The sequence below is a fragment of the Hyaloscypha bicolor genome, assembly GCF_002865645.1.
Source record: "Hyaloscypha bicolor E unplaced genomic scaffold K444scaffold_153, whole genome shotgun sequence".
NCBI lineage: Eukaryota > Fungi > Ascomycota > Leotiomycetes > Helotiales > Hyaloscyphaceae > Hyaloscypha > Hyaloscypha bicolor.
The window spans coordinates 122,738-150,651 of NW_020194655.1; the positions used below are offsets into that span (position 1 = coordinate 122,738).

At 49.0% G+C, this 27,914-nt stretch overlaps 10 protein-coding genes across 10 annotated transcripts; 6 read left to right on the top strand and 4 right to left on the bottom strand.

Moving 5' to 3' along the window:
* Positions 1 to 148: 148 nt before the first annotated feature.
* K444DRAFT_541522 (40S ribosomal protein S11) lies at positions 149 to 829 on the bottom strand (the record flags this gene model as incomplete). The annotated part of the gene is made up of 3 exons (XM_024875801.1): positions 149 to 217; positions 277 to 515; positions 655 to 829. The coding sequence occupies 3 exons, from the start codon at positions 827 to 829 to the stop codon at positions 149 to 151; spliced, it is 483 nt and encodes a 160-aa protein (XP_024730286.1).
* Positions 830 to 1,101: 272 nt separating this feature from the next.
* On the top strand, positions 1,102 to 6,149 carry K444DRAFT_599500 (Spc7-domain-containing protein). The gene is made up of 4 exons (XM_024878579.1): positions 1,102 to 1,416; positions 1,465 to 4,506; positions 4,559 to 5,180; positions 5,230 to 6,149. Exons 1-4 carry the CDS (start codon positions 1,180 to 1,182, stop codon positions 5,913 to 5,915), a joined length of 4,587 nt encoding a protein of 1,528 aa, XP_024730287.1. The 5' UTR covers positions 1,102 to 1,179; the 3' UTR covers positions 5,916 to 6,149.
* An 829-nt stretch (positions 6,150 to 6,978) lies between these two features.
* On the top strand, positions 6,979 to 9,868 carry K444DRAFT_599502 (OPT superfamily oligopeptide transporter). Its single transcript, XM_024878580.1, has 4 exons — positions 6,979 to 7,330; positions 7,382 to 7,757; positions 7,806 to 9,268; positions 9,325 to 9,868. The coding sequence occupies exons 1-4, from the start codon at positions 7,039 to 7,041 to the stop codon at positions 9,609 to 9,611; spliced, it is 2,418 nt and encodes an 805-aa protein (XP_024730288.1). The 5' UTR covers positions 6,979 to 7,038; the 3' UTR covers positions 9,612 to 9,868.
* A 1,437-nt stretch (positions 9,869 to 11,305) lies between these two features.
* K444DRAFT_541676 (putative NADP(+)-dependent dehydrogenase) lies at positions 11,306 to 12,103 on the bottom strand (the record flags this gene model as incomplete). Its single annotated transcript, XM_024875813.1, has 1 exon — positions 11,306 to 12,103. One exon carries the CDS (start codon positions 12,101 to 12,103, stop codon positions 11,306 to 11,308), a length of 798 nt encoding a protein of 265 aa, XP_024730289.1.
* A 553-nt stretch (positions 12,104 to 12,656) lies between these two features.
* Positions 12,657 to 14,300, top strand: K444DRAFT_646770 (uncharacterized protein; the record flags this gene model as incomplete). The annotated part of the gene is made up of 2 exons (XM_024885242.1): positions 12,657 to 12,716; positions 12,780 to 14,300. 2 exons carry the CDS (start codon positions 12,657 to 12,659, stop codon positions 14,298 to 14,300), a joined length of 1,581 nt encoding a protein of 526 aa, XP_024730290.1.
* Positions 14,301 to 15,587: 1,287 nt separating this feature from the next.
* K444DRAFT_619160 (uncharacterized protein) lies at positions 15,588 to 16,655 on the bottom strand. Its single transcript, XM_024881465.1, has 3 exons — positions 16,293 to 16,655; positions 16,085 to 16,246; positions 15,588 to 16,006 (listed from the first exon to the last, which is right to left on the bottom strand). The coding sequence occupies exons 1-3, from the start codon at positions 16,468 to 16,470 to the stop codon at positions 15,612 to 15,614; spliced, it is 735 nt and encodes a 244-aa protein (XP_024730291.1). The 5' UTR covers positions 16,471 to 16,655; the 3' UTR covers positions 15,588 to 15,611.
* Positions 16,656 to 16,875: 220 nt separating this feature from the next.
* K444DRAFT_541663 (glutaminyl-peptide cyclotransferas-like protein) lies at positions 16,876 to 18,059 on the top strand (the record flags this gene model as incomplete). The annotated part of the gene is made up of 2 exons (XM_024875811.1): positions 16,876 to 17,492; positions 17,540 to 18,059. 2 exons carry the CDS (start codon positions 16,876 to 16,878, stop codon positions 18,057 to 18,059), a joined length of 1,137 nt encoding a protein of 378 aa, XP_024730292.1.
* A 360-nt stretch (positions 18,060 to 18,419) lies between these two features.
* Positions 18,420 to 19,430, bottom strand: K444DRAFT_646772 (uncharacterized protein; the record flags this gene model as incomplete). Its single annotated transcript, XM_024885243.1, has 4 exons — positions 18,420 to 18,680; positions 18,737 to 18,827; positions 18,956 to 19,252; positions 19,309 to 19,430. 4 exons carry the CDS (start codon positions 19,428 to 19,430, stop codon positions 18,420 to 18,422), a joined length of 771 nt encoding a protein of 256 aa, XP_024730293.1.
* A 1,246-nt stretch (positions 19,431 to 20,676) lies between these two features.
* On the top strand, positions 20,677 to 22,527 carry K444DRAFT_635420 (uncharacterized protein; the record flags this gene model as incomplete). Its single annotated transcript, XM_024883863.1, has 1 exon — positions 20,677 to 22,527. The coding sequence occupies one exon, from the start codon at positions 20,677 to 20,679 to the stop codon at positions 22,525 to 22,527; it is 1,851 nt and encodes a 616-aa protein (XP_024730294.1).
* Positions 22,528 to 23,826: 1,299 nt separating this feature from the next.
* Positions 23,827 to 27,709, top strand: K444DRAFT_541677 (DNA mismatch repair protein msh6; the record flags this gene model as incomplete). Its single annotated transcript, XM_024875814.1, has 4 exons — positions 23,827 to 24,261; positions 24,308 to 24,497; positions 24,547 to 26,978; positions 27,026 to 27,709. The coding sequence occupies 4 exons, from the start codon at positions 23,827 to 23,829 to the stop codon at positions 27,707 to 27,709; spliced, it is 3,741 nt and encodes a 1,246-aa protein (XP_024730295.1).
* Positions 27,710 to 27,914: the final 205 nt, after the last annotated feature.

Here is a 27,914-nt window from a genome sequence, read left to right on the forward strand (position 1 = left end):
AAGATCAGAGGATCACTGATGCATTCAGTACTTTCTGTAGCTAATGCACATCTTTTCCATGCCAGCTCGCGAAGCCCATGACATCACAAATCCCTTGCTATGATTCTCAAACCCCATGCAACCAGTCGAGAAAATCCCAGAAAACCATTTAGAATTTGTTGAACTGCTTGACAGCCTTGCCAGTTCGGGGGAGCACGCGGAGGACATTGAATCGGACCTGCAAGATTGACTGTCAGCACTTCTCTAGGATCCAGCAGAAATCCACCTGAAACATACGGTCTTGCTCAAAGGTCTGCATTGTCCAACGGTAACTTGATCACCCTCCTCAACACGGAAAGCTGGCGAGACGTGCGCAGCGAGGTTCTTGTGTCTCTTCTCGTAACGGGCGTACTTTGGGATGAAGTGAAGGTATTCTCGGCGGATGATGAGGGTTCGGTGCATCTTCGTGGAAACGACGGTGCCAGTCAAGATACGGCCACGGATGGAGACGAGACCGGTGAAAGGGCACTTCTTGTCTGTGACGATTAAGTCAGTATTGCTCGTCCATCGTGCGCGCAAAGTATTCCAATTCCCCATCTCTCAACACACAGCCAACTCATCGATCTAGACTCGCAGGATCGGCGCAACGCTCTCAAACTCCCAATGTGCACATACCAATGTAGTGACCCTCAATCGCAGTCTTTGGTGTCCGGAAGCCCAATCCAACGTCCTTGTACCATCTTCGTCCACCCTTTCCGACGCGGGACTTCGCCTTCGACTTGGAGTTCAAGAAGATGTGAGGTTGCTTCTGGAACGCGCGCTCCGATTGCACGGTAAGTTCGGTGGCCATGATTGCGGTGCTTGGTCGAAGTCGCAGTCGTGGAGATGTTTGAGTCGGGAGGTTCGATTTTGAAAAGATTCGCTTGGGCAATTTTGCATTTGTGCGTGAGGCACTAAGGCATTAAGTGAGGCCGCAATGCGATGAAGCTAAGCCACTTGAGACACTAGCCTGATTGGGTCTTGCCGAGCCAATCAAAACAATGTAACCTGCCCACCCTCGAACGCGCCTTCTTTGTTTTGTTTACGCGCAGCAACCACATCGAAAGACTTCCAAGGATCACGGCTCGGTCCACCAACTTCATGAACATCTGATAAAATCCACGACTGACGAACATTCGAGCGTCAAACTCTCTCGCAATCATGTCTTCCCGAGAAGAAGTCACCCTTCCTGCGACACGCCCCAAATCTCGAAAATCATTGGGCCATATCCCGTCTACCAGCGAGATGGATCAAGAAAATGCGACGGCAGACCTTGGAGCTTTGGCATCAGGGAAGAAATCAATGCCAATAGAGAAACTAAGTAAGAAATCACGGAGCAAGAGTATTGGACCTGGAGGATTGGATGCGCTGAAGGATACATCTGGAAACAGGCGCAAAGTAGGTCTCAAGATCAACAATTAAGCTACACAGCTAACAGACATCAAGTCCGTAGCTTCTGTTCCCCACCCTCCTCCGAAATCAATCCTCAAACCGACAATGCCTCCTCTTCGAGAGATTCCAGCACATATTTCGACGCGCAAAGGAAGTCCGAAGAAAGCTACCCTGCCTCAGACCACCGAGAAACTCATTGACTTCGACATTGCCCCAAAGATCACTGGCTCAGACAGTCTCCCAAATCCCTTTGAAATCGATAGCAGTGTTGCCGTCAACGAAACGCGCGTTGCATTGAGGACAGAGGAGGATCAACAAGCCGCTGCAAGAGCACGCGAGGAGAAGGAAAGAGAAGAATTGGAGAAAGAGGTCATTTCACGCCGGGATGCGCGAAGAAAATCCCTCGCTAATCGTCGAGTATCGTTTGCACCTGAAGCCACACTGCATACTTGGGATGTTGTGGTCGAATATCAAGATTCTACAACATCCTCGAATTCTACCCGACGAGCTTCATCGGCATCTGGTGGATCTGCAGGATCACCTCACCCAAAATCATCTGATGCACCGAACTCTGATCCTTCGGAACCACCGTCGACCCCACCTGAGCAGGTTGAAGAGGATACGATCACTGCAAGCCCCGCCGATCAGCGCAAGATGCATCAGAAGAAGCGCCGGAGAAGCTCAGGCATCCCTCCCATGAATTTCAATAACCCCGATGATGAAGGTTTCTCTTCGAGTCCTTTTAGTGGAAGTTCTGCTGGTGATGCCGATGAAGTAATCGAAGACGACTCAGCTAATTCGAACAGCGACTCTGGAGATGATGATGGAACAATGATGAGCCTTGATGGAGGAGAAACCACAAATATGTCAATGGCATCGGTTAATTCTGGTTCGAGTACTGGCTCAAGCACGCGGTTGGAAGAAGCGCTGAGATTAGCAGCACGTCAAGCCGGCACACAAGGCATTGAATTTGATGAACACGGAGGCGAAGTGGCAGAAGAGGAAGAAGAGGTTGTCGCCTCTTTTGCACCTTGGGCAAAGAAGAGCGCCATCCAAAATCTGGAATCTGAACAGGATCAGGAGAACCTGAATCCTTACTCTCCAGCCTTCAAGGCAGGCGCTCCACCAGAAGAGGAAGACGAGGAGATGACAATGGACATGACCCATGCAGTGGGCGGCATCCTTCCTGCTCAACAACCCGAAGATGATGAAATGTCAATGGATGTTACTCGCGCATTTGGAGGCATCATCACGAACGAAGCCTCGAAACCTACACGAAGAAAGTCAATGGCATCAAATCGTCGACAAAGCACGCGCCGGAGAGCTTCAGACGAAACAACAGCATTAGAAGACGCTACTATGGATCTCACAATGGCAATCGGAGGAATCCAGCCTTCCCAAGATGAGACAGTCTCCAAGGATGATGAAGACGTGACCATGGAATTCACATCTGTTGTTGGTGGAGTGCTGTCGCAATTCAATCAACCGGCTAAGCCAGGCAGGAGACCATCTGTGGCAAAACAGAGCAAACGAAGTCGAGAAAGTATGGAGTCCAGCGCTGGAGACGATACAATGGACATGACGCTTGCCATTGGTGGAATCATGCCATCAATCACCGAAGCATACACTGCTGAACAAGACGCAACTGTGGGTATGGATATGACCACAGCTCTTGGTAGCATATTACCTCCTCAACGAAGCACTGGAAGCAGATCCCAAGCAAAGAAGATCATGGAGATGGAGACGGATCTTGGCAGCTCACCATTCCAAGCGGAAGTTCTCGCAAACTCACCGCCAAAGGTTACCGCCCCCACTCATACAATCGCTTCGGAAACTGGCAGCCCAAGTCTTGCAGCATTCCGTGGAAAAGGACTTCGCCGTAGTGGAGATGCTCGACCTTCAACGACTCCAAAGTCAAGACTTAGCGCTGGCGGGACACCCGTCAAGAAGCCAGCAACACCATCGAAGCCACTTACTCCACAACCTCCTCGCCCAACAACACCAGGAAAGACTCCACCTTCTAAAAACGTTGCCGTGCGTACATCTTCACCAAAGCGACTTTTCACAGAAGAGATCAAAGCCTCATCAGCAACCAAGAAGGCTGCCACTCCCAATAAATTATTCCAGAAGGACAAAACCACCGGGCTTGCGACCCCGAGTTTTGTGCTCACCCCTCAACCAAGACGACCCTCTGGTATTGGTCTCGACAAGACTGGACTTGGTTCTCCTTATGTCGCTGCTCTGCTCGATCGCAGAGGTTCAATTGGAGATCAAGCACGATCATTCGTTCCCAGCCAGCTTGATCAGGCTGCTCATGGCGTACGTTTCGATGATCCTCGTGCCATGGAGGACGAAATCGACAGAGAACGCGAGCTGGACGAAGATCGAGAAAACGGTCGCAAGATCATGGAACGTGAAGCTGACCAGGGCGAAGAAGAGAATGCAACTCTCAATCTTAAGGAATTGATCCAGACCATGACCCCAAAGAAGAAGCCGTTGAGAGGCCGGAAAAGCTTGCATGTTGGTGCTGCTAAAGGCATTCTTGGCAAGCGGCCTGCCGAGCTCGATGAGGATGATGATGAAGAGGACAACTCGGGGGTTAAGCGTCTGAAGAATCACCAAGGTAGCCCTGTCAAGAATGTCAAGCTTCAAGCGCCACCAACCAAGACCGGGACAACTACTGGACGCACGACTCGAGCGGCTCGAAAGAGCTTGGATGAAACCATCAACTCTTCCACAACCCCGACCACAAGTACTTCTCCAGAAAAGGCCAAAATCACAACACCTCGTCATCAAGGCCGCTTCAAGGATGCAGAAGCACAGCCTCCAACTAAGCATATTGGCCCTCCAGTCGAGAAAGAACCCATCGAAAACCCGGAGGTCGACGAGGAGAGCTTTGGTGATGATCGCATCCAGCTGCAAGACTTCCTGAATATGACAAGCATTCGCTTCATGGAATTGACGACCACCAAGCGCAGACACACTGTGGCACCAAAGGCTTCAGAGAAGGAGCCTGGGGATGGAAAGCCGGTGTCGCTGGAAGACTGTGTTGCCGCAGGTGCTGCCACCATCCCAATGCTCGAGCTTTTCCAGCATGTAAGTTCAGACGGCCTATTTATGACGCGGAGCTACCCACTGACACCCACAGGCATGCCATGAACTCAAGCGCTCCATCTCTGAAGGCCGCAAGACCGTTCGCGAGATTGAGACCAAAACCTTTGAGGAGAACCCTCCTCTCTTTCGCGAGTACATCTCGGCTACGCCTGACATTAAGATTGTAATGGATAATCAATTGAAAAATGTCAAGACTCACTCCAGACTCTTGAGCAAAGGACTCTGGTACGACTGGAGAATGACTCTTCTTGGGACTTTGAAGGAAGGTCTCTTCAAAACTGCCGAGGGAATGATCTCAGATGAAGAGCTTCTTGACCAACAACAAGCATTTCTCGAGTCTGTATTGCCTCAGCTTATCCAACAAGCCGATCAACTCCAGCAACAAGAAGCAGACCTTCGGTTGGCGGCCGAGGAAATCGCCAATTGTGACCACGAGGAACTCAGCGACGCTCGCCAAAAGCTCATCACTGCCGATGCAGATATTGATGCCAAGAAGCGTCTAATTGCTGAGTTGAGAAAGCAGTTACAAGGGAAGGAAGCTGAAATCGAAGCTGGCAACGAGAAGAAACAAGCATACATGGAAGAAATTCGTGACGCTGAGAAGATCAGAGAGGAGTGCAGAGGCTGGACTTCAAGCGAGATCAGCGTTCTGAAATGTACGTCTCACTACTCATTCAATTGCCAGACTTGACTAATTCCATATAGCGAGAGTTGATGCGATCGAGAGGGAGCATGGCTGGACTATCACTGGTGTGTCCGGCACAACGACTTCTATGACCTATCGAAAAGAGATCGAACTTGTCTTCGATGCATCCTCATTCTTATCAGCCAAATCGAATGCTGCTGGCAAGCGATCTCAAAATTCTCGCATCGATCTCTGGTACATCGGTGCCAACCGAGAGCTGAATCCTCGTCCATTGACCGCAGAGAAGGAGTTCTTCCTTCAAAGTATCCGAGATTACATTCGAGGACTACCTCAAGCCCAGACACCCGTTAAGGATCTTCTCGCTGCCGTCAGCGTGTCATGGAACAAAGCTACCACCGTTGTGGATGATATCCGCCTGCTGAATGTCAGCTCCCCTACCGAAATCAGCAAAACATCAGACGAGTCAATTATGATCAAGTCGGCGCTCTTGATTGGACCCTTGACGACAAAAGTCGAGATTGCGTTCCACTTGACCAGTCGTAGCGGCGAGAATGGCATCGATGTGGAGGTTTCCCCAAGCGCCACGGTTGTGTATGGAGAACGCTTCAATGAACCGAAGATGGGAGAGTTCTTATTGAACAGGTGTGGTGATGCTGTGGAGGAGAAGGGTGCGGGCACGAAGTCGTCTTGGGGTGCTGCTGTCGCTGAGTTGGCGGAGAAGCTGCTTGCGCGAGGACGTAAATAATTTTGACATTGATGTTTTGATGTGGAACACGAGGAGTTTGGGAAAGCATGGGTTCTCGGATAGTGTCAGGATGGCATTGGGGAGTTTGGAGTGATACTATGTAGGAGTTATGATCAATGACAGCTTGTGAGAGAAGAACAATTCTATCACTATATTTCCCCAATGTCATTTGGTCCCAGTGCTCGGTTACGTCTCATTGCAGTAATATATCGCTTATAATTTGAGTAACATGACGCTTATGTACTTTAATTAAATTAGAATATATATTCATGAACATTTATGAAGACTAGTTATTTCCAGGTCATGTGACTAGATAGAAAACTTAGTATTGTTTTCGGCGCTAATAATTACAGTTATACTATAGCCCGACAAAAGGTAATTTATATGTGATCAAGAACCGCGTTCTTGGCCGTTATTAGCACTTATATGACTTAGAGTCACTGAAACTAGCACGTGATGCATCAGACAGCATTATCGAGCCTCGCTACCTCCGTCCTTTCTCATTGGATAGCGAGGTGGCGCTAGAGAGGCGCTAGGGCAGGATCTTCACCGGATTCGGCTAGTTTGTTGCATGTTAGTCACGTGTTGCATTTATCAAATTAATTATGAATATTCATGATTTAATCTAATTAATGAGTATATTTCTGACTAGACTAGATTAATAGCTATTAATCTAATCTAATCATTTGACACACTGGAAACTTGACATTGAGAGGTGGCGGATCAAGCTTTCTGCTAAGCTTTGGGGCTTCGGGCTAGCGGCGGCCGGCTCTAGACTCTGTTAGGCAGCTCGCATCACTTGAAGATCAATAACGCAAGGCCTGTTGATTTTGCCGACCAATGAACATGCCGACCACTTATCAGTGTCGCCGATCGCAGTCGACCGAGGGCGCATCGACGCCGAAGTTGTGCAACGCCTGTGACAACTGTGACGCCAATGGATGGTGGGAATCGGCTATTTCCCAATCTATCTTTCCATTAACCCTGACAGCAACCTGGACATTAACGGCAGGTGTCACAAGGGATGTCTACTTTCGAACGTAAATAACATAGGGTGTTGCTCCCCCGTTGAAATTATTTCCCTCCCTTGCGCGGTATTGCGTACGCTGTTCTTTCCCTCATCATGGCAAGTCAACTTCACCAAAGATCTGGTTTTGCCAGGACCGATACCGACAAGGTATCGCCCGAGGATGAAAACGTAGCACCGACCTCTGCTCTCGATTCTGAGAAAGCATTCGACAGGACCCCAGACATCGCGTATCTCGGGGATGAATCTCCGCTCTTCGATGCTTCGAAGGAAGATCATTTTGGAGAGACTGCTGTCCTTACCGATGCCAAAGATGTTCTTACTCATGTTATTCACGTGGATGATGATCCATCTTTGAGCCCCTGGACTTTTCGTGCTTTCTTTCTGGGTATGTCTCAACTTTCTTCCCAGGCAAGAACCGGCTAACAGTGTAATACAGGGATTGGATTGGCAATTTTCGCCTCCGTTCTCCAAGAGATCTACTATTTCAAGCCTCAAGCTATCTACGTCTCCATCGTTTTCATGACCGTCATCGGCTATGCACTCGGGGAATTCATGTCCTTTATCCCTAGAATTGGGCCTGTCGGCAAATTTCTGAATCCTTTTCCATTCAACTCGAAGGAGCATGCCTTTATCGTTATTATGGCTTCCGCAGCAGCCACCAATGCAGTCTCAACGGAGATTTTGGCTGCTCAAAGGTTGTACTACAACATGGATCCGAATGCTGGCGCAGCCATCTTCCTGGTCATTTCTTCACAGCTTCTTGGATTCGGTATTGCTGGCCTCCTTCGCTCTGTCCTTGTGCAACCTACGAGGTAAGCATGCACTTTCAAAAGTTATTGTGCCCAGTTAACCCAGACCAGGATGTTGTGGCCAATCAATATCCCAATCGTCACTCTCATCGAGACGCTGCACCGCGACAAGCGAGAGACTCGATTCCGCCTAAAAGTCTTCTGGATCGTCTTCGGCATCCTCTTCGTCTGGGAAATCATTCCCGAATGGATCTTCCCTGTCCTGCAAGGTGTCTCTATCTTCTGTCTCGCCAAGCAAAACAGCCTACTCTTCACTAACCTCTTTGGTGGGTCCTCCGGAAACGAAGGTCTCGGTTTCCTCTCCGTCTGCTTCGATTGGCAATATATCGCCAGTTTGGGTTCACCAATGTGGTTGCCCCTTTACACACTGACCAACAGCACCATCGGCTATTTGCTCTGCATCGTCCTATTTATGGGCCTCTACTACGGCAACGTTTGGGAGTCACAAAATTTCCCTTTCCTCTCCCAACTACTGTACGACAACTCCTCCAACTCGACTTCCTTCTCCCCCTACAACCTCAGCCTGATCCTCACCCCCGACAACGAAATCAATCGCGCAGGTCTCGAGCAGAACGGAGTTCCTTATCTCACCGGGACTTACATTGGCTACCTCATCACCACGAACATGGGCCTCACAGCAACGATTGTACACATGTTCCTCTGGAACTTTGACGACATCAAAGCCGGTTGGGCGTTCCTTGCCCCCTCTAACCTCCGCAAACTCCTGCAACCCTCGTTTTGGAAATTCTGGCAAGGCGGCAAATCCCTTGAAGAACACAAACGTCAAGTCCTTGAGGACCCAAATATGGACCCACATTACAAAATGATGGTGCAATCAGGTTACTCCGAAGTTCCAGACTGGTGGTACGGTCTCGTCCTCTTCACCTCCTTTGTCGTGGGACTCGGCACTCTTTACGGCATCCAATCAACGCTCCCGTGGTGGGGCTACATAATCTCGAATCTCTTCGCATTGCTCTTCATCTTATTCTTCGGTGCTCAGATGGGATTGACCGGCTTTCAGTTCAACCAACAGCCCATCATCCAGATGGTAGCAGGCTACATTCATCCTGGGAAGCCGCTCGCGAACATGTACTTCACCGTCTTCGGCTTCAACGGCGTACAACAGGGCCAATGGCTCTGCCGCGACCTGAAAGTCGCACAATTGGTGCATCTATCACCCAAGTCAACATTCACAGCACAGATGACCGGTGCGGTCATCGGCGCGATCTTCAACTACGTAATGATGAAGACCATTGTAACAAACCAGTTCGAGATCTTGACCTCGATCGAAGGCTCAAATATTTGGTCTGGGCAGAACGTGCAGCAGTACAACACTTTAGCGATCGCCTGGAGCATCGCAGGCGATATGTTCAGTATTGGAGCACGGTATCAATGGGTCACTATCGCGTACCTCATTGGGTTTATTGTGCCTGTCCCATTCTGGTTGATTTATAGATATACGAAGATCCGATTCTTCAATTACATTAATCTAAGTATCATACTCTGGTATATGGGTACGTCTGCGCGCCTGCGAGAATCCCCTCTCTTCCACCCGTACTGACGTAAACAGGCTGGCTCTTCGTCGGCATCAACTCCTCAATCCTGTCCTACTTCGCCATCGGCTTCTTCGCTCAATTTTACCTTCGCAAGTACCGGCCCGCACTCTTCGTGAAGTACAACTACCTCGTCTCCGCCGCTTTGGATGGCGGAACACAGGTCATTGTTTTCATCTTGAGTTTTGCGGTGTTTGGCGGCGGTGGAGTGGCACATGATTTCCCGACTTGGGGCGGTAATAATGGGGGTGTGGGGAATGGGAAGAATTTGGATTATTGTATGTTTAATCCTGCCAATGGTTAGATTGTTGGTTGAGATGATGAGGGTGGGGCTTGGAGCAGTGAATGGCGAGAAATGGGAAAAGGGTATTTTTAAGCGATGCCTCCAATTTCGAAGGAGAATATCTCCACATTTCGGCTTTCTTGGCAGCTTTTCGTTGTCGCCGTCGCCTCAAGCGATTCGGCCTGCTAGAGCTCGAAGGGGATATCAATACTAAAAATTCGAGCGAACCAAAGTATAAGAGTGAAGGTAGTACCGTAGTTTCAAGTATCTGTTTCCTGATTAGACGTCTTGTTTTCTCCAAGAACGGAGAGAAAGTTGAGCTTAAGACCCTTCTGAGAGCGGGACGCACGGCTTTAATCTCCAGTTTGCCCATCATCTTAAAACGGTTAAAGCTCATTGCGAGGAGGTTTGCGTTAACAGCAGGGTCCCAGATTCCTCAATTTCACTATCAACCCCGCATCAGGAGATCCAAGAATCGAGGGCAAAGTAAGGCTGACTCTCCCGCAATCACAGAAAATATCTGGATAATCAAGACATGCCAACGGAACTGACGTATTCTGGGCACGGAAACAGTCTGTTTAGGTTTGGAACACAATTTACCTCGAGAAATATTCCTCAATTTGGACATTAAAGTGAGTTTGAAAGCAATATAGTTTGTATGCTAAGACGGCTTTTGAGAGGATGGGATCAAATTCATACAATGCAGGTCTAAGAAACCCTTTGGCACAAAGGCTAAAAAGCCTCAAGTTGGTGAACTTTTGATGCTGCTCAAGTTGGAGAGAGGACGTGACAGCGCGTTGGGGGTCGAAATAGGGGTTATTTAAGCGAGATGCGCTACGAACCGTCACATTTCGCTAAGCAAACTCCTTGAAAATCGTCCGCCGTATTAAAAAAGACGCAACAAAACCACCTAGAGATTTTTGACCGTCGCAACACAAGCAAAAGGAACTTGAGCTTCTTCTCTATCGCATGAAGCTTAATTATGAAATATCGGAGGTGATGGTGCTGCGATGCGGAATTTTCAGACCCGAGAGACTTTGGTGTTCCTTACGCTAGCGGAAGTGGACCATTTTCAAAGCAGGCTAAAGGTTTTCGACGCGTTTGACGGCGCATTTCAATGCACGATCAACAACCCCACATTTCCCGAAAACTCGGAATACTACGCGTGCGAAAAGAATATCAGGCCAATTTATGGTATATGAGCCATAGTTCTCAGATCTTCGAAACGTTTTCGAATTGATTGGCACTGTCGAAATCTGCGTCCAGCCTCCAACTCATCGAGAACAACTGCTGGGACCTCGTCGAGCCCACCACGAGCGAGATTCAATGAAGACCGGACAGGTGACTCGATATCATAAGGCGTGCTGTGGGCTGCTATGCAAGCAGGAGGCTCCTCGAGAAAATTGTTAGAAGAAGAAGGCTCCAGCTCCCGGCAAAAGCTTGCCGTGGAGAGACAACCAAGTCGCGTATTTGGGGATTCAATGTTTTGCATACCTATGGTGCATCCTGAGAAGAGGAGCCGGGAGTCATTTGCAGTAATTAGACTTTTACCTTTCGAACCGGGTTGCTTCATTTTCGCTTGGATACCTCAAACGCGAAGTACACGGAGTCAACAGTTCATTTTTGAAGGTTGACTCATTTCGATCAGTCGTTTGTACCTCTACCATTCTCAAAAGAATATCACAACCCTACAGTCCTACAGCCCTTTCCCCCAGCTACCCATCAACATGGAAGATCTCCAACAAGGGCCCGATGGCTTTCCTCCAAGCCTCCCGCGCCATCTCAGGGAAGTGCCCAATGGCAATTTCTCTCTTCGGCTTGCCGTCTACGAGTGTGTCCAATTCCTTCATAGCATCGTCCAAGAAATCCCCAAGTGGGGTAGGCTTTGGTACTCTGTCTGACCCTCCAAGCATCTCGGTCATTCGCTCCTTGTGCATCACATCCAGCTCAGTGTCCACGTACGCCGGCGCCAGGTCAGTGACCGTGACGTTAGTCCCAGCCAACTGAGCACGAAGTGAAACCCCGAAGGAATGAAGTCCTGCCTTCGTGGGACCGTAAATTGGGAAGAACTGCACGGGGATGTAGGCGAAAGCTGAAGAGATGAAAATGATGCTGCAAGGTTTTTCCAATGCCAAGAAATGCGGGACGAGTGTTTGGCATATGATCATTTGAGCAGTGAGGTTTGTGTTGACTTCTTTTGTGATGTCTTCCGGTGACGAGGAAGTAGGGTCCGTGAATGAGAACATGCTCTGGATGCTCGCGTTCACAATCACAGTGTCGATGTCCTGGTATTTCTTGGTGAGTCCCGCGATGTTCCCTGCTAGTGTTGAGAGATCGCTGATGTCGAAGTTGGCAGTCTCTAAGCCTGAAAGCTCGGCTGTAAGGGAGGAGAGCCGTTCTTGTCGACGTCCTGTGGCGATGACTTTCTTTCCTTGGGCATGGATACGTCGTGCGAGGCCTGCTCCGATGCCAGAAGTGGCTCCAATGATGAGCACTGTTTGTTTGATAGACATCTTTGGAAGGATTGAGGAGAGGTAGAGGAAAAGTCTGAGTCCTTAGCGATGGGAATTTTGAAGCAGTAGGGGGATGAACACTATATACCTGTTCTGCTGGCTAGGGACCACTCAATTTTGCCATCTTGGAGTTGTACTTTCACAGCGTTGGCTATAGTGAGATCATGAATCTCACCGAAAGTGGCATGCAGCAGAGAGTTTCGAAGATTTTTGCCCCAATGCTTGGCTACATATTGCGCCCCAAGCAGCGAGTGTCACCGGCATTGTCGGAAGTATCGGGATTATCGTTCATAATCCCCGATATATCTCATCCACAGATTGACGCCAGATTTCTTTCACGATGAAGCGAAAGGTCGCTCTCATCTTGAATCTCATTGGTGGGAGGAGTGTGGTAAGCTAGGCTTGGACAGGTATGCAGCGGATAGTTTAACGCCACCCGCGCTGACAAATGGCTGATGTGGACTAACATCATCTCAACACCTTCTCGAGCTCCGAATCTGCTGACCGGAGTAATTCACTGCATTCCACATTGAACTTGATACTTGATTAGAATATGGTCTATTGCGGAAAACCATCAAGAGCTTGCAGCAACTGCAGGTCACGTCAAGCCAAGGTATTGAAATTTCACTCAATCAGCTCAGGTGTTTCATCTAGAACCTTGCTAACAATGTTACAGTGTGACAGGAAGCAGGAGTGTGGGCAATGCAGAAGAGCGGGTTTGCAATACCCAGGCCCTCGAGATTCAAATGAACTAGTATTTAGGGATCAAAGCCAGGAAGTCAGTCGGAAAGTAACCACGAAAAGCTCGCGGTCCATCATCCCCAAGAGTATTATTGCAACTACCCTCGAACAAGCCAAAGCTTTATTCTTCAACCGGTATGTCAACGGAAACGCAAAGACCTACGACTACATTGCATCGTTCATCCCAAAGACGGATTGGGTTTCTTGTCTATCTGCCGCGGTGGACGCTGCGAGTTTGGCATATTTCTCGACCCAAAACTCTTCCCCTGTCGTCCTAAAATATGCAAGGGAGAATTACGTTCTTGCTCTTCGACTGGTCGGCGAAGCTCTACAGTCCCGTGACCAGGCAACGAAGGACCCAACCTTGGTGTCTGTACTACTTCTAGATCTCTTCGAGAAGTTGACCCGGACTCATCGATCTTCAGATTCATGGACCAAGCACATGAAGGGAGCAATCGAGCTTGTCAAGCTCCGTGGTGATGCTCAGTTCCGGAGCGTCCTTGGCCTGAGATTGTTCCTGCAGTTCCACTCTACCCTTCTGATTGGCTGCCTGCAACACAATGCCAGAGTTCCTTGCCATCTTATTGAGCTTCGTCGTGAAGCTAGCCAATATATAGATTCGAAAGATCCAAAGTGGAATTTCTCAGAAATCGTTCTTCGATTCGTTGCGCTTCGGGCGGAGACTCGTGAAGGACGCTTTAAAAGCAAAGAACTTCTAGATACTGCAAGACGCCTTGATGCTGAACTGAAAGTCGTCGCAGAGACTGTTCCGCCCGAGTGGAAGTATAATATTGTCATGGTTCCATCACCCGTCGAGGAGGTTTATGGAGAATATTTCCACCTTTATATGGATTATCATATGACACATACCTGGAACAATATCCGGATCATTCGAATACTTCTTAACGAACTTATCAGAGAGCATTATTTAAGTCAGGCCGATCCTGCTGAACTATCCTCGATATTTTCTCCCGAGTCTCACCATGACGATTATGCTCATGTCTCCGACTGTATCCTGACCCTGTCGACTGAAATTGTCGCGTCGGTGCCACAATATACTCAACTCCCACGACATGTTAATGGATCTATGTCTGAACCTTCGTCAATAGAGTATTCTACCCATTATCCATTAATTCCTAGAAAAAACCCCTTGTCCCACCTTCCCCGAATATCAAGTTCAAATTCCATTCAGGCCAAAGTTAAACTTGGTCCACAGGACTTCACACTCTTCGAAACCTCGAGATGCTACTCCTTGGTATTCCCTCTATATGTTGTTGGCAGCTTAGAAGTCTGCTCAGACTCGATGCAAGAGTGGATCCTCACCACATTAGCTTTCCTGAAAAATATCGTGGGTATCAAAGAGGCAGCGGTTGCTGCGGGTTACTTGAAGGGAAGAGAGAAAATCAACCCGTGGTCTTTGTATGCAATGATTGGGAGTTACTCGTTCTCTGCTTAAGTTTATTGAACCTGCAAATCCGCTGCTTTAAGGGCACGACTGTCCTTTGACGGCAATTGAGTTGCCGCAGGAGCGGAGATGGAGGAAATCATTGCCAAATACTTACCTAGCTCGCCATGCCATTCCGGCGCTCGGCGCTCTGGAAAGAATCACCAGGGCGAATCCAGCAATCCTCTGTATGTATGCCCCAAAGCTCACTCTCGTACACATATCTCATCTACTAAAGCTGACTACAATATATCCACAGTAAGATGACCGATGGGGCGAATCGGATCGCCATCTTCAAAAGGCTCTCAACTATATAGCCAAGCTATTGTACATTTGAAGAAGGAAGCCTCGAAGGGGAACTAGGATTTGAAGACCATTAAAAATTACTCTGTCAATTTCCTCGATCTGAAAATACTACCTGCAACTCTACTTCTTCCATTCTTAGCCATAACGGCTTCTGCTCAGACAGTTTATCTCATCCGTCATGGGGAGAAACTTGCTAATGGTGGCGATGGACTCAATCTAGAGGGGATGCAGCGTGCACAGTGTTTGTGAACTGGTTTCGGTGCCTCATCTCAATACAATATCGGGTACATTATTGCCGGGCAGCCAAAGTCAAGTGAGCCTCGCCGATCACCCTTTCATTCAAACTCAAGACCAAGAAGCAGATCTAACATTTACAAGGCGGCAACACACTCGACCTCTTATGGCTGTTCAGCCTGTGGGCACTTCATGTAACCGAGACGATGCGGATTGTATAGCAGCACTTGTGGAGAACTATGTTTCAGAGGGGGCAGGAAAGAACATTTTAATTTGTTGGGAACATGATAATTCGACCGGAATTGTGCAAGTATCGGGGTGCTCCCGGCTACCCGACAATTCGTAAGATTTCTTTCATCTAGCAAATTGAGGAAGCGATGCTAACGCGAATAGATCCAATATCGTCTGGCCAGATCCCCAACTCTATTCTACCATTGTAGCCATAACTCCAGAGGACTGCCTTGGGTTGGAAAGCCGTCGGAATTCAAGGACAATTGATATCCCTGAAATAAGAGACATTTCATAATCATAATTTGACTTTTCCTGCCCCCGCACTCTTTCATTCCATCAACGCATCTCCGTGTAGACATCATTAGGGAATGATAAATTGAGGGATACTTGTTCTTGGACAACACTTGTTGCGCGGTGCCGAGGGTTCAAAAGGTTTGTCTCTGTTTTGCTTTAACAGTGGTACCGCTAGATTGGTCGGCAAGAATGAGACGACTCAAGGAGCTGACGCACTTCACTATTTGGCAACATGAGATCCTCAGATTGTAATTTGATTTATTTCTTTGAAATTCTGTTCGCGATATTGTGCCATACGTCTCCTCCCATGATCTTGCTTGTGTTGCTGTGAACCCCGAATTGCCTAACGGCCTTCGGGAAATACCATGGTATGTTCGAGTTGATGAGATCTGTGTCTCGTGCATAGTTTGCCATCCCGAAACGCTCCTTTATGGGATACAGGTCTGCGACTTTGACACGAGTGACTCGTGGTTTGCCGATGAAGTTCATGGTTGTGATGTCCAGCAAGGCGTCGTTTGGGAGACTCTTGGTATATCGCATCAGCATCTCTCGTGAGTGCCGAGCGTATGCTGGCAGTCGGAGGTGGATATATGTTACGAAGGGGCCAGTGATATATGCCACGAAGACCATTGGAATGATGCCAGACAGCAGGACTTCGAAAAATCAGCAGAGGTTCAGGGAGATCGTCGTCACGTGATTCGTTTTGAGAAGGGGCAAGATGAGCAACCCACCTCCGATGGCAACCCATGGTGGCTCTGCTTCAGCATAGAAGTGAGAGGGTGCTACGACCAGGGTGAAGAATGAGAAGATGAAAATCGTTGTGACTTTCATACATCCCAGGAAGACGGTTCGGCCAGTTCCGGCATGATAGACAAGTAATCGTTCAGGATACGCTATGGAATTTTAGAAGAGTGTTAAAGGGCGGAGGTACCTACTTACAGGTCTTCTTGAGGGCAATTTTAGAGGAAGCTGGAGTGTTCTTGGGAGTGCTCCCCCTGGTGCTACTGCAGCGAACTCGCCGGACCAGAGACTTAATTTGCGGTGGCCTTCGATACACTTGGGAAGACCGAGATATTGGAAATGCCGTTCTCCAGACAGCACGTTGCAAGAAGATCATTTCGCTGCAGCTCAAGCCTCTTGCCGTCCTCAGGGGTAAGGTAAGAGGAGTCGGTACGTGCTTTCGGTGACCTCAAACAGCGAGGGTGTGCAGATTTCGCCTCGTCAGAACCAAGCCAGTTCCATCAGGGCATTCGCACGGTACCAGACTTCGATAGTCCAGATGATTTGACGGTGAATTGAGACGGTTATGATTTCCCACGGTTTGAAAGAGATTCCTGAAGCTTGGTAGCCAGATACACCCGAATTAGACGCGCTAGACGCGATTGGCGAATCGTTTTTAGCCTGGTGTTGACAGATCTTCAAACAACACCAACCTCGGGACACGGAACTCTCACTCGTTCGACTACACTGATCATGATTCTACGGGACTCTCGGTGACAGGTCATCAGGCGCCTGCCTCAGAATGTACACAATAGACCGACTATTGCGAGCTCTGCTCCTAGTTTGCATCCTCCTCGGCGTTACGGCATACACTCCTTTATCAGATGAGACACTGCAGAACCTCCCGGCCGCGGGACCAGACTTCGATATCAAAATGGGATCAATACTTGCTCCCATACTCATACCTCGAGTGCCAGGAACGCCAGGCTCGGCAGCTGTACAGCAGCATTTTGTGGAATGGTTCAAGACAAACCTACCGAGTTGGACAGTCGAGTTCCAGAACTCGACTTCGACGACTCCTGCAACTGGAAGCAGGGAGGTTCCCTTTGCGAATATAATAATTACTCGCGATCCGCCATGGACACAACGTGGTGATGTGGGAAGGCTGGCTTTGGTCGCGCATTATGACAGCAAGCTCACACCAGCTGGATTTATCGGCGCAACAGACAGTGCAGCACCTTGTGCGATGATAATGCACGCAGCGCGGAGTGTGGATGAAGCGCTGGCTCGGAAATGGGCTGCTATGGAGGAAGACGGCTCCCATGGTCTTGAGGAGGAGAAAGGCGTTCAGATCATATTTTTGGATGGGGAAGAAGCGTTTGTAAGCTGGACAAACACTGACTCCCTTTACGGTGCTAGGTAGGATCGTTTTAGAGTATTCTGAATCTTGTTGCTGACTCTTCCAGATCATTGGCAGAAGAGTGGGAAGCTACTCCTCACGTAGCCATGTCTACCTACCACACACCAATCAGTGCCATAACCCTCTTCCTACTTCTCGACCTGCTCGGAACGGCGAAACCGAAGGTCCCATCATATTTTAAAACCACACATTGGGCATACCAAAATCTTGCTGGACTAGAAATGCGGTTGCGGTCTCTCGGCGTCCTAATGTCCAAACCAGACCACCCTTTCCTCACCGAATCCGAGAAAGCCGCGAACCAATTTAACAACGCATGGGGAGTCCAGGATGACCATGTTCCATTCATGGCGCGTGGAGTGGAAGTTCTACACATCATACCTACGCCATTCCCCCACGAATGGCATACAATGGATGATGACGGGTCACATTTGGATCTTCCGACCGTGGAGGACTGGGCTAGGATGCTCACCGCGTTTGTGGGTGAATGGATGGATCTTGAGGGATACTTTCCACATAAGAGTCTAGCTGCAGATGGAGTCCAACCTGCAAAGAAAGATGAACTGTAAGTTGGTTCCGCTCTAATCATGTGGTCTCCAGCTTACAGTTACAATTTAGAAGTGATATCACTTAGATTTGAGAATAAAATAAGATCAAGACACCTCTACGAGTTTTACAACAGTGCGATGTGATATGGGACAATCTTGTAGTACCTGAAGATTCAGCAGGTCTGCTGTGGTTGTTTCTGTGTATGCCAATACCAAGGACGCCAGACACCACAAGCTTTTCCCTCTCAATATGCAACAAAATATCCTACACAGCGGTCTTCTCACTTTCATCACTACCCTTCCTCTTCGCATACTTCTCCGACAGCTCCTCACCCACGGAACTCTACAGGGGACTCCATGAATGGGGCAAATTGTCCCCATTCATTTCCCTCCCCTACTCAGACTAGCAATCTTCAGCTCGTCCTCATTTGCCTCGCCCTCGCGACCACTCGGCACACCAATAATAGTACTTCCCTTGAGGCCCCTCTCCCTTCCCATTGGGCCTCTCGCTTCCCGAATGGCACTCTGCACAGTCCCCACCTCAAAACTCGCGCCAACATCCCCCTCCCCGCTGAGATACAAATACCAATAAACAGCGCCCACAAACAACCCCCCACCAAACATATTCCCCAGAACCAGACTCTTCCAAGCATAATACCTTACCCCAACGGCGCCCCATTCCAAATCCCCATCGGCACAAGGAACATATTCGCAACCACATGATCCAGCGCCAACCCCACGAACGTCGCGGTAGGAAACCAGATCGCCATAATCTTACTCCCTACCTCCCTTGCCGAAATCGAGAGGAATACAGCCATGAACACTAATCAATTCGCACCAATCGCACGCAGGAAGATCTGATGCCAGCCTAGATTCTGTGCCTTCATGATGCGAAAGTCACCGCTTCTAGGCGATACACGTCTTCGGAGGAAAGCACGTCGCCGTAGCCGATGATTATGCTCCCGAAGAAGAGCATTCTGGCGAGGCTGCCGAAGAAGGAAACAAACCAGGAGGTCAAGACGTCGAGGATAGGGATGTGTTGGTGCAGGTAGGCGGTTGTCTTGAACATTATGTTGGAGGTGAAGAGGTCGGCACCGGTGAGGACAATCATGACGAGGCCGATGGGGAACATGAGAGCGCCTGCTGTGCGGATTAGGCCTGGGGCGTGCTCTTGGTACCATGGGGCTGTGTTGGTTGAGAGCAGGACTGCGCAACTGGATGGGAAATTTGTTAGTGATAGGATTGAAAGGGGGGAGGGAGGTTAAAGAACCCGAATCCGAGGAGAGGACCGGCCATCATGGAGTCGAAGAGTTTGTCGAGTCGAAAGTGTGCTTGTTTTGTGCCAATTCGACTGGCCAGCCCCACAGTTTGTTGGGGAGTGAAGGCGTCCATCTGGAAGTTTTTGGAGGGAAGTCTGGATGGGTGAAGAGTTCTTGGATGGGCGGCTTTTGAAGAGACGTCACCAGAAGATATGAGACTGGGAAAATAGAGAGAGAAGTAGATTGCAGTCGTTCACATTCGAGGAGGAAAACAGTATCACAAGAAGAAAAGAGAGCTAAGTAGAAAAATGCAAGCTGTTGTTGGGGACTGTCTGCTTCCAAACCCATATCGAACCCACGCCTCTTACCAGCAACAACCGGAGAACTTCTCCTTCCCTAAAATCAGAAGATTCTATGTCACAAAAAAGGTGCAGAGATCAGTATCCGCATCTAAACCACTCGAATTCCATGTCCAGCACAAATTTCGATCCTGAAAGCCGCAACTGACGTCAAATTTGGGTTGAATCTAGGGATTGGAGCATTTCATGAATAACCTCCGGGGCCTCGGCATCCAGATTCAAGACCCATTTCAAGAGTTCTGTGAGTGAAACACTCGCCATATTTTGTGGTTGGGGACTTTATATATAGAGTATGTCTAGTTATCAGCCATCAGCATCCAGTGACAACGACATCTTTAAAACTGCTACTGAAAATTTTAGCCTCTGAACAAAATGATTCAAGTAAAATGTGTATTTGTTGCGGTTTTTATAATTGAAAATTAATATTTGGCTACTATAATATAAGCCCTATCTTAGTTTAACTAGGGCTACTTAATAAATGACCTAGTTATTTAATAATTATTAAGTAAACGTTAATTCATTATAGCGACGTGACGGATTAATTGGATCAATTATAATTAATCTGATTAATTATTCTAACCTAATCAAAAAGATCTGAATTACGTTAATTATAATCTAATCACATTAATTGATTAATCTTTTGACACACTCTTTACGAGCATAAAGCGTTGATACAAGCTGGAAATCGCGTGTATTATCTCCAACTCCGAGCCTCGACTTCGAAATAAATGCTAAATTTATAAAAGCGATCCTCTCTATCTACTGAGATTTTTGAAATAAATTTCTGTCACAATCTGAGTGAGTAGTGGTTCCCATCCTAACTTTATTTCGTCTCGTGAATCATTCGGCCATCATTGTCCCTCTGCTATTGTGACTACCAACCTATAAAAGACAAAACCAAGCTATTATTCAAACAGCCATGAAGAGATTGAAAGTGCGCAGCACTTCTTTGTAGAACTCCTCACTCCATCTGTTCCGCTCCTGTTGCCAGCAGATGGCATACACCCTCTTTCCCTATCCATGTCGAGAAATAGTAAGGAAAGATGGGAGGAGTCGGGGAGCGTGGGGGTTAGTGAGAGCGCGAGTCGGAGGGGAAAGAGGAGGAAGTGGAAGAAGAAACGTGATCGCAGCAAGAACAACACCGCGTCCAAGACAAAGAAAGCTACCACTGCCTCCGAGCCTGGACCAGATCTCTCCGGCAGCGACCTCAACCCTCCGGACTTCCTAATCCAGCGTTCTGTCAGGCTTGTTAAGGCATGGCTCCTGGGCTGCGAGGAAGCCATAGCTGTTGACTTCGAGAGCCCGGAAACACGATCTATGGTTTCCTTCATTGGGGGAGGGATCGTTGACCGCCCTAGGCTCGATGTCAACGCGTACAAGCCGAAGACCAACACAACCCAGACGTCAAAGTTCAACATCAAGTCTTCCCTGAAACCAAGATCCTCTCGCTCTGGAGCTCCTTTTGAGCAGCCGAAGTTACGAGATTGTTTGTATGACAAGCCTTGTCAGGCTTTGAACAAGGAATCGGTGGAGCATCTGAACAAAAGCGCGTCTGGCAAGGGACTGAGATTTGGGAGCTTCCGAAAGCTTTTTTGTGGAAAGAAGGGTGCAAGTAAGGATGAAAAAGGGACAAATTCGGGTCTGCCTCGAGAAAGCCATTCTGAGGACGGAGTGTATGAGGACTCGGAGCTTTTCGTGATTGAGGGTCGAAGCCTGGGGTTGAGTGCTTCACTCGAAGCAATTGTCCGGCTGGGTGAGGAAAGAAGTACCAAGCCAAGCTCCGTATCCGAAAGTGATGTCAACTACCGTCTTTGTGAAGAAAAAAGCAGGCAATGCTCGCTGTTAGATAGCGATGTCGGACATTCTTACATTAGGGCCAAGAGCAAACCTAGCTCGGTGTCCAAACATCCTTTCGAACATTCGAATGGCAGAGATAAGAGTGAACGCAGCTCCATGTTTGAAAGCGGTCCTCGACAATCACATAGCAGAGACAACATCACTCATCAGATCGTCTTTCACACAAGACAAAAACACAAGACAACCTCAACCTCGACATCAACCATGTCTTCACCACCTCTCAGCCGGGAATCCAGCTTCAACATCGGCTCCACCATGGAGCAACCGATGTCCCAGAGGGAACTGGAAGAGCGAGAAAGACTCGGGCCCGGGATGGATCGAGCGCCCTCGCCTTTCCCTTTCAAGCCAAGTACTCCTCGACCAATCCAAACAGAACGGGTTCGATCTTGGGCCTCAATTCCACTGCGACGAAAGCCATCAGTCGAGGACTTCAGACCCGTCACACCCGAGCCGGTTGACAGGAAAGCTTCACCATTGATCCTCAGCTCGGCCATTAGAAACAAGTCAGCTTTGCCAATTCGAGAGCCAGGCGAGTTCGCGAGGGGAAAGGTGGCGATTCCAGGGGTTACGGGACAAGGTATTCAAGCTTTTGCGACCAATCGAGAGAGAAGAGGACCTGATCGGGTTTTTGGTGGCACAGGAGAGTTTGGTCGTGCTGAAGGTCAGACGGGGGTTCTTGACGAGCAAATGGACGTCTTCACTAGGAATCGGGAGAGGAGACGGGCGGAGAGGCACTCAGCTGGTCGAGCCATGGAGGTTGGGTCGGCAGGTGGAATGATTTCAGGTGGACAGAAGAAGGTCGCGAGGAAGGTCGCGAGGAGTTCGGGTGCTTCTGCTGGACAGAAGAAGGGGCACGAGGGTGAAGGACAGAGGGGTTTCAATGTCGAGGAAGAACCGGTTGCTTCTGGAGCTGCTTGGGAAAGACGGATCAAGAAGGGGCAGTTGCCAGCCAAGAAGTCACCAAATGAAAAGTATCGCCAGGAGGAAAGAGCGAAGTACTGGAGTCCGAAGTGATGGTTCATCAATGGATCACCTTTGCACGGGATTTGTGAGGTAGAAAGCAGAAAATATAGAATCATTCACCGTAAACCCAAGCCACACTCAAATGCAATATCCCAGAAACGGTGGGAGTATCATTTGTCTATGATGTTAAATTATTTGAGATTATAGCGAGTGAGCAGAAACCCTAATGAAAAGGGTATCGAAAATGATGAGAACACGACACTGGAGGCATGCTCATCCAACGACCTGGCCACGCTCCAAAGACTTTTGGATGACACTGGACAGCTGCCTGCAAATTATCAACCAGACATCCGCAAGCTTCTCGCAGCGGCTGTAGCCTCCAAATAAACAACGATCGTCGAATTCCTACTCCAGAAATACCCGATTTACTCCTTCTACGAGGAGGTTGGGATCATCCAATCTATCCTAGACAACCCTGATGCGGACACACTTCGGGTGCTTTGCACTCACGACCCACGCTTCGCCAGCACCTCCATCGGCTACGGAATGCGATGCTTCATTACAGACGCTTGTGCGCGGCCACCAGAAAAGATCGTCCACGTACTGCGTGTTCTATTAGACAACGATGCTGACATGAACGATGGCCGGCTCGGTGGTGGAGCTCTGTATGCAGCATTGTTTGGCTCACAACCACGGGAGATTATTTGAGAGGATAGTGCAAAACGGAAGAGAAATGAGGCTTAGCATTATTTCAACTACTATTCAGAAAGAACGGCTGGAAATTCTGCAAACCTTGTTGCGGTATGGTCGGGTGCGGAACAGCGATCAACTTGAGCAGCTTGTTCAATGTGCGAAGGAAACGGAGAATGAGGAGGCTATTACAATGGTTCACAAATTCGCTGTAGACTGGGTAAAGAGGGATGGACAAGAAAGAATGAAAATGAAACCTGCTACAAGAAGGTAGTGGCATGTCTGGAGATAGTTCTAGTGGGGGTAAATTCAGCGAGGATACTTCGTAGAAACCTAAATGTCAAGGGATTCTTTTCTCCTCCATCTGAGATTCACAAACAATAATATGCGAGAGAAGTTTGTGCTTAATGGAGATGGAGTTGTTCGGGTGAGGTTTGTTGACAGCGAAGAAGAGGGAGGAAAGAAGACGGGGGGTCAAAGCGCTCAACGCGCTGCGAAAACGCGCTAAGAAATCCAGCGCGTCTCCCCCCGGTCGATTCTTGACCTCCTCGCTCCGCCTTCTTTCTTCAATCCCTAATCACTTCCAACCCCAATTCACTCTTGACTTTGTCCTTCCCGACTCGCGTATCCATAGCTAGTATAGTCTAGCTGCCTGCCATCATGGCGAGAGTCAAGGAGGAATCGAATGCCACTCCAGCGAAGCCACCACCTTCTCTGAAGAAGCAAGGCTCCAGTTCCGGCCCGCAGTCAGGACAGCGCTCCATACATAGCTTCTTCTCGAGAGCACCTTCGAACACTACCCCAAGCTCTACCAATGGCATCCTAAAGGCCAGCGATACCTCAAAAGCCGTCAATGCCATGGCGAAACCCGCTGTTCCCGTCAAGAAACCCGCCTTCAAGAAAACGGCCGTCAAGAACATGACTCCTGTCCCCAGCAGTGATGCAATGGGCCCTTCAAGCTCGCAAGAGAACGAGAACGGAGGAATCCCGGAAGAGGTAGAGGATATTGGTCTACCATCGCCATCGACGCCTGCTAAGAACTTTCAGCAGGTCGTCAACGGTTCCTTGGCTTTCGGAAGCAGCCCTTCTCGCAAGGTATGTAAAGGAACTTTGGTCATTGGGTTCGGTACTAACCTCCAAGTCTAAACAGGCTAAGAAGGTAGTTAGCTACGCCGAGTCAGATGACGAAGATGACGAGGACGCTTTCGATCCGGCTGGAATCAATACCCAGAAACGAAAGCTGCATCGAAAGGCAAAGGTGGTGGAGAGTGAGGATGACGACGAGGACGTGTTCATCGGTGGTTTGGATGGAGCTGCAGATGACGATGATGGTAAAGTACCTCCTGTTCATGTTCAGAACATAATTCTAATACTGGGCAGACGAGATGGACGATTTTGTCGTCGATGACGATTCAGATGCCCCAGCTAAGCCATCTAAGAAACGAAAGCGTCCTACATCAACAGCCACTTCTCGAAAGCGATCCAATGTTACCCCACCGGCACGCCAATCTGCTGCCGATGAAGACGTAGACGAAGATGAAGACATGGAGATTCCCGAGACTTCAACTGCTCAACAATGGAAATACGACCCAGAGAACACCGAACGATTACAGCCAAGACCAAATAATGCTCTCAAAACTCCTGTATCAAACAAGAAACAGGTTAAAGAAAAAGCTTGCAAGAGCGACCCGGAAAAGCGATACGAATGGCTTGCCAATCTACAAGACATGGACCGTCATCCAATCGGTCATCCTGAGTACGACCACCGAACTGTCTTTATCCCTCCAATGGCATGGGCAAAGTTTACCGCATTCGAGAAGCAATATTGGGAAATCAAGCAAAAGTTTTGGGATACTGTAGTCTTCTTCAAGAAGGGAAAATTCTACGAGCTTTACGAGAATGACGCTACCATTGGCCATCAGCTATTTGATCTTAAGCTCACTGATCGAGTCAACATGCGGATGGTTGGGGTCCCGGAGTCATCTCTGGATCATTGGGCAAACCAATTCGTGGCCAAGGGCTTCAAGATTGCGAGAGTGGACCAAGTCGAGTCTGCACTTGGCAAGGAGATGCGTGAGGCAGAAGGAAAGAAAGGTGGTAAAGCCAAGGGTGGTAAGGAAGACAAGATCATTAAACGTGAACTGGCCTGCGTTCTGACCGGCGGAACACTGGTTGAGGGCAGTATGCTTCAGGATGACATGGCAACATTTTGCATTGCCATCAAGGAGGACATCAACGATGATTTGTTGCCCACGTTCGGCGTTGCATTTGTCGATACGGCTACTGGGCAATTCTTCCTCTCGGACTTTGTCGACGACCCGGACTTGACTAAATTCGAGACCCTCATCGCTCAGATTCGACCACAGGAACTGTTACTTGAGAAGTCCAACATTTCCACAAAGGCCATGCGCATCTTGAAGAACAACACCAATCCTACAACAATATGGAATCACCTGAAACCTGGGAAGGAGTTTTGGTCCGCTGATGTCACGAGACGGGAGCTTGACTGCAGTGGATACTTCGTTTCTGACGAGTCTGGGGGAGGGGAAGTATGGCCAGAGAAGCTTGCAGAGGCTAAGCAGAACGATAATTTGATGTCTGCCCTCGGTGCTCTTGTCCAGTATCTGCGAACCCTCAAGCTGGAGCGCAGCCTCTTAACCCAAGGCAACTTCAATTGGTACAATCCAATACAGAAGGGCACTACATTGGTACTCGATGGTCAGACTCTCATCAATCTCGAAATTTTCGCCAACACGTTCGACGGTAGCCAGGAAGGCACGCTTTTCACGCTGATCAACCGCTGCGTCACACCTTTCGGAAAGCGCATGTTCAAACAATGGGTCTGCCACCCTCTGGCTGATTCCAAGAGGATCAATGAGAGATTAGATGCCGTCGATATGCTGAACAAGGATCGCACCTTGAGTGATCAGTTCACAACATCAATGACACGGATGCCGGATCTGGAAAGATTCATCTCTCGCATCCACGCTGGATCTTGCAGAGCCGAAGATTTCGTCAAGGTTCTTGACGGCTTCGAGCAGATTGAGTACACCATGAGCCTTTTATCAGCATTTGGTGGTGGTGAAGGTATCGTCGACCGTCTCATTGCGGCCATGCCAGATCTCAAGGAGCCACTGAAGTGGTGGAAGACAGCTTTCGATCATGGGAAGGCAAGGGAGAACAAACTTCTTGTGCCTGAACGTGGAGTGGAGGAGGACTTTGATGAAAGTCAAGACCGAATTGAGGAGTTGGAAGGAGAATTGGACAACCTTCTGCAACGTAAGCGCAGAGAGCTCGGTGGCAACACTTCCAAGATTATCTACAAGAACATCGGCAAGGAGGTGTATCAACTTGAAGTCCCTGCCACCATCAAGGTTCCCAAAGATTGGCAGATGATGTCGTCAGCTTCAGGCTTCAAGCGATACTACTTCCCAGAGCTGAAATCTCTCATTCGACAACTTCAGGAAGCTCAAGAGACTCATGGTCAGATCGTCAAGCAAGTCGCCAGCAGATTTTACGCCCGCTTTGATCAGGACTACACTATTTGGCTCCAAGCTGTCAAAGTCATCGCACAGCTTGATTGTTTGATCAGTCTTGCTGCAGCATCCGCAGCCCTGGGAGAGCCCAGCTGCCGACCTAACTTTGTCGAGTCTGAACGAAGTATTGTCGAGTTTGAGGAGCTTCGTCATCCTTGTATGCTTCCCAACGTCACAGATTTCATCCCAAACGACGTCAAGCTTGGTGGTGATGCTGCAAACATCAACTTGTTGACAGGTGCAAACGCTGCTGGAAAGTCAACAATCCTGAGAATGGTAAGCTCTCCATCACACCTCACATCTCATGATCTAACGTCTCGCAGACCTGCGTCGCCGTCATCATGGCTCAAATTGGCTGCTATGTCCCTTGCATCTCAGCAACGCTCACACCCTGTGACCGCATTATGTCCCGCCTCGGCGCCAACGACAACATCTTCGCAGCCCAAAGCACTTTCTTCGTTGAGCTCTCCGAAACCAAGAAGATCCTCTCCGAAGCCACGCCCCGCTCCCTTGTCATTCTAGACGAGCTCGGCCGCGGGACTTCCTCCTATGACGGCGTCGCCGTCGCCCAATCCGTCCTCCACCACGTCGCCACCCACATTGGCTGCACAGGTTTCTTCGCAACGCACTACCACTCCCTGGCCACCGAGTTTGCGGGCCATCCTGAGATCGCGCCCAAGCGGATGCAGATCCATGTCGACGATGATAATCGCCAGGTCACATTCCTGTATAAACTTGAAGATGGCGTTGCGGAGGGCAGTTTCGGCATGCACTGCGCGGCTATGTGTGGGATTCCTTCCAAAGTGATTGATAGGGCGGAGGTGGCGGCTAGGGAGTGGGAGCATACGAGTCGTCTGAAGGAGAGTCTGGAGAAGGCAAGGAGTGGGTGTTATATCCCCCTTGGGGTGCAGAGCGATGTTAGTTGGATCTTGAAGGAGGCATTGAGTGGGGAAGGAGTGGAGGATAGAGGGCTGAATGTTTTGATGAGGGCTATTGAGAGTTTGTGAGCTTGCGAACCTATAATATTGTATAGGTGGTGCCTTTTCTGAGCGTAATTTTGCCCTGCTGAGTGGAGCGTTTGCTATTTCTAGAGAGAAGCGTGGTTTGTTTGTGGCACTGGCGCTGTGGCTGTAGCTGTGGCTATTTGTTTCTTTGGCGTGGCTGGGTGTATACAATACATATGTCTAACTGGGCTGGATCTTGGTGTGCTAT

Excerpts from the sequence above, each read along its gene's own strand:
- K444DRAFT_599500 (XM_024878579.1), top strand. The coding sequence starts at position 1,180 with ATGTCTTCCCGAGAAGAAGTCACCCTTCCTGCGACACGCCCCAAATCT. Across the intron at positions 4,507-4,558 it reads TGCTCGAGCTTTTCCAGCAT|GCATGCCATGAACTCAAGCG; the intron begins GTAAGTTCAGAC and ends TGACACCCACAG. Across the intron at positions 5,181-5,229 it reads CGAGATCAGCGTTCTGAAAT|CGAGAGTTGATGCGATCGAG; the intron begins GTACGTCTCACT and ends AATTCCATATAG.
- K444DRAFT_599502 (XM_024878580.1), top strand. The coding sequence starts at position 7,039 with ATGGCAAGTCAACTTCACCAAAGATCTGGTTTTGCCAGGACCGATACC. Across the intron at positions 7,331-7,381 it reads TTTTCGTGCTTTCTTTCTGG|GGATTGGATTGGCAATTTTC; the intron begins GTATGTCTCAAC and ends AGTGTAATACAG. Across the intron at positions 7,758-7,805 it reads GTCCTTGTGCAACCTACGAG|GATGTTGTGGCCAATCAATA; the intron begins GTAAGCATGCAC and ends AACCCAGACCAG.
- K444DRAFT_619160 (XM_024881465.1), bottom strand. The coding sequence starts at position 16,470 with ATGATCTTCTTGCAACGTGCTGTCTGGAGAACGGCATTTCCAATATCT. Across the intron at positions 16,247-16,292 it reads AATTGCCCTCAAGAAGACCT|CGTATCCTGAACGATTACTT; the intron begins GTAAGTAGGTAC and ends AAAATTCCATAG. Across the intron at positions 16,007-16,084 it reads ACCATGGGTTGCCATCGGAG|TCCTGCTGTCTGGCATCATT; the intron begins GTGGGTTGCTCA and ends GATTTTTCGAAG.